The 10,714-nt window shown below is 44.0% G+C and overlaps 1 protein-coding gene across 1 annotated transcript in view; it reads right to left on the bottom strand.

Moving 5' to 3' along the window:
* The window catches only part of tox (thymocyte selection-associated high mobility group box), a gene marked incomplete at its 5' end in the record, with an annotated part of 79,472 nt that extends 77,750 nt beyond the window's left edge, over positions 1–1,722 (bottom strand). The window contains 1 exon segment of the mRNA XM_080726283.1: positions 1,621–1,722. Within this exon segment, the coding sequence (XP_080582409.1) occupies positions 1,621–1,722 (102 nt within the window).
* Between the last annotated feature and the right edge of the window lie 8,992 nt (positions 1,723–10,714).

The raw sequence follows: 10,714 nt of genomic DNA on the forward strand, positions 1-10,714 counted from the left end.
TACACAGTTAGGTTAGGTTGTAGTATTAGTGTTATAATGAGTCTTGGTCTAAGTAGAAAGGAAGAGCTACAGCTACAGTAGTACACAGTCAGTTAGGTTCCTGGACAGCAAAACACCTGATATGATAAGCAACCACATGAGTCATGTACAGTAGCAGGGTTTGTTGTGCAACTCTATAATGATGTCATTTGTTATACACTCTATAGCTGCCTTGTTTCCTGCTCTGCCCTCCCTCTAGTGAGCATGCATACAGCATGTGTGTGTGTGTGTGTGTGTGTGTGTGTGTGTGTGTGTGTGTGTGTGTGTGTGTGTGTGTGTGTGTGTGTGTGTGTGTGTGTGCGCGCGTCCGCGACGCGTGCGACGCGTGCGTGCGTGTGTGTGTGCGCGTGTGTGTGTCAATATCATTTTTAGATTATCGCATTGCAGAAGTATGGCCCTAATGTAACCCGAGCCTGAAGCCAACAGGAAAAGAACTATTCCAGGACTTCTTTCTATTTTAAGATAACTCATAATCGTACACTATATTGTAGCCTATGCTATGGTGTGAAACATAATATGGCATTAGATGTGTGGGCTAATGCTGCAACACATGTGTTTTATACCAATGGTGGCACACTTTGCTTTCATTTGGTTTTCATTTTCAGAGTATTAACAGATGTATATCACCGGTTTCTTTCTAAACTGGCCTGAGAAATCACCTTCCAGGAGACCACAGGGGGAAGTAAATCCAATTTCCCATAGAAAGGGAGTCAGTCACTTAGCTTTTTCTCCTCTGTGCATAGTGTTTTGTATTTGCTGATGTTATGTTCATGCCATGTTGATGAATTGAATACATAGGATCACAATGGAAACAAGTCCCCAGGACTTTTTGGGGTCATCCTTGTAGCTGCACCCAGTGCTGTTTACATTTTTGACTAATAAAGTAGCCTATTCAATCAATCAAAATCTCCTGAGCTATAACTTCTACACCAGCTCAATTATCAATTACAGAATGAATTGCCATTCAAATTGTAATTTGCACACAGCTTAAGTCTGACTAAAGGTCTCATTAAATTACAGACATGTACCATTCATAATGGTATGTTGATAATCATAATGACTTACAGATATGGATTGATGAAAAGATTATTGATAGGGAACAAAATTGACCTTTTACAGGTGGTTAACTCCAAGAGTGTATATCAGGGGTCCTTGAGGGAGTTCCAGGGGGTCCCCAGCTAAGTGCTGCTAGTTAGGAGACAGATGTGGTCGGAACCTTATGGGTCTGTAACTCAGTTAAATTAACATTCATTTTACAATTGGGGTCTCAGAGATAGAAATGCCATTAAATGGGGGTCCGTAGCCTGATGATGCATGTCAAACTGGGAGTCCTTGAAATTAAAATGGTTCACTGCTAGAGCCGCAAAGAATCGTGTCTTATGGGGGTCCCTGGCGTATCTTTTAAGTGTCAAATTGGGGGCTCCTTGACATGAAAAAGTTTGAAAACCACTGACTCACAGTCAGATATGGATTGATGAATGATTGATAGGGGAACGAAATTGACCTTTTACGGGTCTGTAACTCCCCCCAAACAAAGGAAAGAAAGGGAAAGAAAAAGATTGAGAGTCACTGCTGTCTCACCTTGTTCCCGAAGGACAGCTCGGGGTATGAGAACTGGCCCAGCCTGGGGTGCTCTGGAGCGGCCAGGGGCTGAGGAGGAGGTGGGTAAACTCTCACATCCATGGCTCACCACATCCACTGCTCCGATCTCCTTGTCCCCTCTCTTTCTCTCTACTAAAATCTCTATCTCCTTCTTCGATCCTTCGTAAACTCCACAGTCTCTCACACGCGTGCGATCGACTCCCTGGAGTTGGAAAGAGATCTTTAAAATGAATCAAAAGAAGAAAAAAATTATAATAATAAGACGGCGAAGAGTGCGCAAGTGGCGCTCTTATTATTGTATCCCACACAGAATGGAACGGTTTTAGCAGTTGGTATGCGTTTCAGTTCGGCGCTTAAATCGTGCCTTTATGGGAATAACAGGCTGAATAACAGAAAAGTCAGCGAAGCCGTACGTAGATCAACTCGGATTGAGTGAACACGTTTTGCGGATAAATAAATAATCCTCAAATCTGTCACTGCACACGTACGGGAGGGACAAACTTCTCTTCTCTTCTGTCTGTGTCCACGCGTCCACGGTGCCAGAGCAGGAGCGGACCAACCAACAAGGAGGGCAGCAGCAGGACAAGTGACTTTTGTTTTTTACGCAAATTACGCCGAGTGTCCCCTGCTGACAGCGTAAAGTCCTTTCCTCGTTAGGTTTGTGACAAACACTGGGGCGTCCCGGCGGTTAAAGGCGGTTATAGTTCGTCCCTGTTGTTGTTCTCTCTCAGTCTGAGTGAGAGTGTCTGACTGTTGGCTGTTCTGTTCTCTTCTCTTCTCTCTCTAGCTGCTGCTGCTGCTGCTGCTGCTGCTTCTTCCCGCACGATTCATACAAAGGACTCTGAAGGCTCCATCTAGAGGGAGCGCCCGTGTAAGTGCACCTAATCCCTTAATCTATCTATCTATCTATCTATCTATCTATCTATCTATCTATCTATCTATCTATCTATCTATCTATCAATCAATTCAATTCAATTCAATTCAAAGGAGCTTTATTGGCATGAGAAAACATACGTTTACATTGCCAAAGCAAGTGTCACAAATAATAACTAAGATAAAAACAGTTGAAAATGGGGAACATATAGTCTACATTGGGAGGGGGTACAGCATTGTGTGAACAGAGCTATGTCGCATTGTGACATTTTATATAGGGTATAAAGCTTTTGGAACAAATAACTATCTATCTATCTATCTATCTATCTATCTATCTATCTATCTATATATATCTATCTATCTATCTATCTATCTAAGGACCCCCAAATTGACACTTATTGGCCCTTTGACTCCCATTTGGAAAGGTATTATATGCCAGGGACCCCCCATAAGAGAAGATTTTTACAGCTCTATAGCAGTGATTCTCAACTATTTTAATTTCAAGGACCCCCAGTTTGACATGCATTAGGCTACGGACCCCCTTCTAATGGTATTTTTTCTCTGAGACCCCAAATTATATTGAGAACCAATGGCCAGTATATAGTCTATTGATATGTCGTATCACGGCACTGCTTTAGGTAGGCTATTTTGGCACACCATGATGATTCCACAGTACTGACATTCTTTATGTAAGAACTGCAGATTCTACAGCCAGTACGCCTATGGTGCCTTGTCTATAATGATATACTGAGAAATAAAGGAGCCACATGGAGGAGCCACAAGAGTGGGTTTTGTGGGAATAAGCTTAGCAGGGGTCTTCAACAGGGGGTCTTCAGCAGAGGTAGAAAGTAACTTACATTTACTGAAGTACTGTACTTAAAGTAGGACTGTCATCTAAAGGGGTACTACTGTCACTTAAAATATAAAAGTCATCAAATTAATTGACTGTATACTTAGACTACTTACTGTGCTGGTCAGCTGTTGTTGGGGGGCGAGGGGCAGATTACACTAGTCTGTGACTGTGACATGAGTTTCAGACTATTTCAGAGCGTTTTCAGAGAGACCACGTGACCTACTGTATCATACTATTACCAGTAAGACTCCCTAATCGGGAGATAAGCGACCGTAGGTCACTTATCTCCACAAATAGGGCAAAAATGTGTTTTTCCAAAATCTGCCTGAGCCATGTTGATGACATGAGTGTAGACATACTGTGTAGTGATTTTCGTGATTTTAGGGCAACATCTGTAGGAGCAGTGTCCAAAAATGTGTTTTTAAAAATCGGCCTGAAGGTGGCGCTGTATGGGACAGATTCATGTTGATGGGATGAGTGTAGACATATTGTGTAGCAATTTGCGTGATTTTAGGGCCAAAACTGTAGGAGTAGTGGGCAAAAATGTGTTGTAAAAATCGGCCTGAAGGTGGCGCTAGAAGAGGGCCATGTGAGAAATGAGGGGTGGGGTCTCCGCGTTGCCTTGGCGGACGAATAGGTACCGGCCCCGGCTCTCCCGGACGCTCCTAGGCCGAGTTACGGCATTTTATGTGAGCTGCAGTGGAGGGGGTCCTCCACTGGGGGCGTCACCACTTTTGCATCCGTTCTGGAGCACCAGGAGTGGGTGGTCCCCAGGAATTCCCCGTGAGCAGCCCCGTTGGGGTGGTCATTTGGTAATTTTTGCACATGTGCTCATTTTTTACACTTGGGGGTCCCCGAGGGAGCTGGGGGTCCCTGGAGCTCCGGGGGTCCTTGGAGGTTGTAGTTTGGCAGGTAAGGAGTGTGTGTGCAAAATCTGGCATGGATCGGGGCAACGGTTGCGGAGATATGAGCAGGGCAAAAGTGTGACGTCTGACGTGTGACGGACGGACTGACTGACTGACGCACGGACACCTGGTGGAGCTTTCTGTAGTAAGTGCGACCTACGGTCGCAATAATTTCGGGGCATGTCAGCGGGCCTTTAAGTACAATTTTGAAGTATTTCTTTTTACTTTACTGGAGTATTTCCAATTGTCAGTGCTTTTACTACTACTACATTTTAGAGAAAAATATGGTATTTTAGTAACACACGTCATTCCAACCAATTCCTTTCCCCTCCATCAGGTGCCCCGGCTGACCAGGGGGAGGCAGCATAGAGACCAGGATTACTGCATGTTTTCTGTGAGGGTATGCAAACTCCCACACAGAAAGGCCCTTTCGCCAACCCCTCCTAGGGCGTGGGCACTGATGACGCGGAGGAGAGAACACGGCCCCAGTGCCCACAGCATCCCCGGCGGGAATCAAACCCGGGACCGCACTGTAGCTGTGAGGCGACGCTTAGCTCTCAGTGCGTACATATAACACGTTGTAATGTGATGTGTACTTTTAGAGCTTGTAGATCTGCTATTTTCAAAAGATTTGTATACATGTCATACATTTGAAAACTTGTGAAATGGGACATTCTGCATAATGAGTACTTTCTACTGTTGGTAGATGGTAGTACCATTTTGATACCAATACTTTTGTACTTAATTCAGGACTTTTACTTTGTAACAGAGTATTTCCACATTGCAAGTATTGATAACTTTTACTCCAACCTCAAAATTCTCCCGGTTGGTTTTGACGCCGTACGACGCCGGCATGACGCCGGCACAACGCAACCCTCCTAGTGGAGCCCTGCATGACAGTGTTACTATAGCATCACTGTCGGGCAGAAACCTTGTATTTCCATGTTTCTAAATTGTAGGTTTCTTTGTAAAGTAAAGCCCTGTTTCATCATACAAGACTGTCACAGAAAACATTAACATTCCTTAAAAATGTTCCTAAAAACATGCAGTAATCCTTGTCTCTATACTGCCTGCCGGGGTCCTACCGGAGAAACTCCCCCCTGTCAGGAGAAAAGAAGCGAATTGGACTCCTTCCTCATGCATAGAAGGAATTATGAGGTCAGTCCGTTGTCTCCCCAGGTTGGCAGAAGGAGTGTAGCACCGAGGATTACATTAGACAATTCACACCAGGTGAAAAATGGGTTACAAAGTTGTGGGATAAAAATCTAGTAAAAAAAGAAGGTTTTAATACCTCAAAAGAAAGAAAGAAAGAAAGGAAAGAAAAAAGGACAATACAAAACTTGTCATTGAGATCACACCTTTGGCACATTCGATCAGATCTGCTTCATCCAACCCAACATAACAACCTGTTGCAATATAAAGTGGCAGTATACCTCCCCTAATCTGAGTAAAAAGTGATCTAATTGTCTTTGGCAGGTTATTAATTCATACTGGAGGATGGTCTTCCTGCTAGGCCTTGGGCCTGTTGCACCTCCGACGTTGGCCATGGTGGACTATGCATGGCAAGGGCGTCCTCTTCCCTGAGCCAGGCCTAAACCTGACCGCATACCAGGGTCTTCAGCTGGGGACCACCGTTCATGGATGCTTCGCTCCATATCCAGAACATCTCCTGGTGGCGGGGCAGTGAACAAGGACATCTCCATGACACCCCCTGCAGCTCAACATTTTGAAATTCACAAACAGACAGATGAACTCATGGACGAACAGCTTGGTTTGCAGTATACACACAGCATGCAACATTACACACACACACACACACACACACACACACACACACACACACACACACACACACACACAGAAGTGGTGATATACACCGTTTCAGATTCAGATGCACGACACAGTTGCACAAGGCATGCTACTGTATACAGTATGTGCCCTACTTGTAAAACCCAGAGTGATAATTTAACTCTGAAAGTGTCAAATGGACAATGACCCATTGTCCATTTTTTGACCTCTGTGTTAATTACCACTCTGGAGTTTATCATGTCCGTGAGGGTCCCATACAATTTATGTTGTCTCTCAGACACACATGTATACGCACACGCACGCACGCACGCACGCAGGCACGCAGGCACGCACGCACGCACGCACGCACGCACGCACACACACTGTACCATACAAGTACCCTACACATACTTAGTATACATACATACAGTCTCGGATTCACCCATCCCCCACATACATACATCCATACATCCACCCACCCTTCCCTTCCCCTCCCCTCCCTCACTGAAAAAGGCATAATTCACTCCCACGTCCTCCTCCCTCCCCCACGCACATTTCCTCTCTATAAAATTCTTCACACGCACGCACGCACGCACGCACGCACACACACACACACACACACACGCGCACACACACACACACACACACACACACACAAACACACACACTCTCTCCCCCACCCATCCTTCTTGCACGTGAACATACGCATGCACACATACATCAAGCAGCATATATACAGTAGGCTTGCTACACTATATACTAAAGCAATCAATCACATGCTCGTACATGCTCATGCATGTTCAGACACACACACACACACACACACACACACACACACACACACACGCACACGCACACACACACACACACAAAACCACACAGGCACATACAGTACGCACACGTGTCCAAGCACACATTTACTAATGTGTTTGCAATGCATCTATAATATAATCTATGTGCATGCACACGAAAACCTCATTCCCATACAAACTTAATCTCTCTCTCTCTCTCTGTTTATCTCTCTCTCTCTCTCTCAATGACTCAATGACTCTCTCTCTCACTCATTCAAACATACTGTATATCGTCTCTGTCGCGTAGGAAACCTCCTGTGTCCAAAACTGTTCCTTTTCAAGATTCAAATTACAAAATTGCCTGAAATAGCTGATCAAACAGTTTGAAGATCTGCTACTTTTGTATACGTTTGTGTGACGCTCTAGTGCATTCATTTATGAAAAAACACCAAAAGTTTAAATATGGAGATAAGAGGTTTTGTGGCTGACAATGACGATATACACTGCGGTCATATTTTCCAAGCATGCATGCATGCATGTCTTTCTTTCTTTCTTTCTTTCTTTCTTTCTTTCTTTCTTTCTTTCTTTCTTTCTTTCTTTCTTTCTTTCATCACAACATTTTGTGATGTAATGAAATTGTGATGAAGTGATGGAATGATGGTGTGTCATCGTCTCATGTTGTGGGGGATTACATTATAGATTCATAGCCAGCACTCCACTCTCCGCTGACACCAACACCTCTCTCACTTCTACACGGTTCTTCATGTTACGGTATGTGGTGATCAGACAGGGCGGGGGGGGGGGGTTGGGGACAACAACAAAGAGAGAAACAAGAAATGACACAGTCATATTATACCAGCTTGCGGCAAGCTAAACCCCTTGAGAAGTATAGGCTACTGTCATGACTTTTACTAAACATCACCGATATATAGACTATAGTGGCGTTTCCATAAACCTACTTTTTGCGCATTAACGGCTTATTCGCAAAATGTTTTTATGGAAACACTTCAAAATGCGAATAAACTTTCATTATCCGCAAAAAAGATTATCCGCTTGGAGGAGGAGGATTTTGAGGCTTAATCGAATAAACTAAATGCGCATAAGTGAATGGAAACGGGTCAGACAATAAATGCGAATAATATGACGTTCTAGTCCATATCGTCCTCCTATAACACTTTCCCCCGCCGCTTAATTAACGTCCATTTCATAGCGTTAGCCTACAAAACAAACCGGTTGTTACACACGGAGTGACCCTTCGTCATCACACCGTGTTGCGCAGGCCAAAAGTGTCCGTACAAGCTCACATGCAGCTCGATTCTGCGACGCTGCAGGATGCAGTCTGCCCGGAGGACTCAACCGGTCTGCGGGCCGGCCGCCTCGGCTCGGGGACGCCCCGGTCGGGGCGCCCCGGCCGGGGTCGCTTGCTCTGTGCTCCCGCCGGCCGCACTTTCTCCGCGGCGGTGCGTCGCGACTGGCTCTGGGTCGGGATGCGTGTGCAGCGAGTCACAGCAGTGCCCTCACGTCTCTCGGTCTGAAAAATTCAGCCCCATCCCAGCTCTGTGCACTGTGTGCAAGCCCGCGGGAAGTGTTTACAGCAGGTCGGTCAGACGGACCCAGGCAGGATCTCCCAAGAATCGCATTTCACCAGTTTAATGGAAACGGGCAAAATTCGCTTTGTCTTAAAGCGCATTTCTGATAATTCGCTTCCCTAATTCGAATAAGTTTATGGAAACGCCACTTATGTAACGTCCGGGATTCGAACTCATGTATCCCACGTGAAAGTCCAACATCTTAACCACTAGACCTAAGGGACCAGGGATATATATAGCGAATTTCATTGTTAATGTATACATTTTTATGTAATAAAATAATCCTGACCTGAGCGCCGATCATTGCGGCTGCAGAGTTTGTAATGATAGAATAATTTAACGTTCAGAGAGGACGTTCAGGTAAACGTGTTGCGCTGACTGATTCAGTCACTCGGTTAAGTCAGTGACGATGCTCTTACGACGCCCCTTTTAGAGTATGGGAAGGCACTGCAGACACTCCATTGAAAAAAGTCAATACTAGTGCAGCATCTGAATATAGACAAGCTGGTGAAAACAACTACAAAAAAAGAGAGAAAAGTAAAGTAAAGTAGTAAAGTAGAGAAACAATCTGGATGAAATGGGAGGGGAAAACTATGCCTGTAACAATCTTTTGAGATAATCGCAATAATCGATATTCTGTCGATATCGATATTTTATGTTGAAACATTTTCAAACTTTTTTCCAAAAATAGCGGAAATAGCAGATCTAAAAGCTTACAACGCGCCACTTTCCAATTAATGCCCCCCTGAGTGTAGGTAAAGTAGGGAAAATGGCAGATCTACAATGTCACAGACTCACAATGTGTCGCAACGATCTGCTATTTTCAAGATTCTTAATTTGACAATTACGGTTTCCAATATTCCTCTAACTCTCTCTCTCTCTCTCTCTCTAACACACACACACACACACACACACACACGCCTAAAGTATGCACACATCCTGACACACCACGAACATGCACACACACACACACGCACGCACACACGCACGCACGCACGCACGCACGCACGCACGCACGCACGCACGCACACACACACACACACACACACACACACACACACACACACACACACACACACACACACACACACACACACACACACACACACACACACACACACACACACACACACTAGCGTGCACACACATACACACCATATGCCTTCTCCTATGATCTGCAGTCTCTATTGGATGAATGTCAAGTACACTGAATTCATTTGCACATTTTTAGCCATGAGTCCATGCATCATTCAGCGCTATTTTCCCCGCTGTCACTGTTTTTAGACCCCATCTCATCATTATTTTATACTGGGCTATTTATTATGGCACTGTACCGCATAAATATAAACACAGACAAAACTAAGTATGGTACATCACATCACAAGCAGCAGTAGACACTACAGAGGTAAGCTAGGCTTATTTGTGAGAGTATCATTTAATTTCAACATGAAGCATTTACAATTTACAATTTAGGCATTTAGCAGACGCTCTTACAGTTTTTCACGATTGTTAACACACAAAAATCAAATATTCTCACAACCTTAACTTCATGTACCTACCAGTATAGCTTGACCCGATTTGGCACTAATACTTCACACTCCCTTTTCTGCATTAGACTCGGATTTTCCTTCTTTACACTCAGTTCTCAATTACACATCACCTTATTGTCTACTTCTATACTTCTATACAATACGTAAAACCTCAAAGCATCAACCTACTGTACAACACACTCGGATGTCAATTACACATCACCTTGTTGTCGAAACACTACACACATTTCAGTTGCACAACTGAACATTGAAACAGGAACCGGAGCCAGAGATGGGCACAAAATACAAAATAAATATTTGAAATACAAAGATACAAATACCAGGATATTGTCACCATGATAGTCTCTTGGTGACAGTAAGTACTGACCAAGTATTTTGATTTCTTTTTCAATTTTTTTTTTTGTATTTTGTGCCCATCTGTGACCGGAGGCATGATGCCTAAATACTGTAAATCATGTACCCAAATAAAACCTTTTGGATGCATATTTGTGTGCTATATTTTATGTTTGACTATACAGTATATAAAAAAGTAGGCCTACAATGAGTCATTTTACAAAAGGAGAAATAGCTCATACTCTAGAGTCATTGTCATTCATATGGTGTGTTCCATTTCGACTATTGTGTTTTCAATTTTGCACTGCAGTGTGTTGTAGATGATTGGTAGTGTGCAGCAAATGCTTAGTTGTGAATGTGTGTACTCAATGAATGGTAAGTGTCATTTGAA

This window comes from Nannobrachium achirus (genome assembly GCF_963921795.1).
Source record: "Nannobrachium achirus genome assembly, chromosome: 5".
Lineage (NCBI taxonomy): Eukaryota > Metazoa > Chordata > Actinopteri > Myctophiformes > Myctophidae > Nannobrachium > Nannobrachium achirus.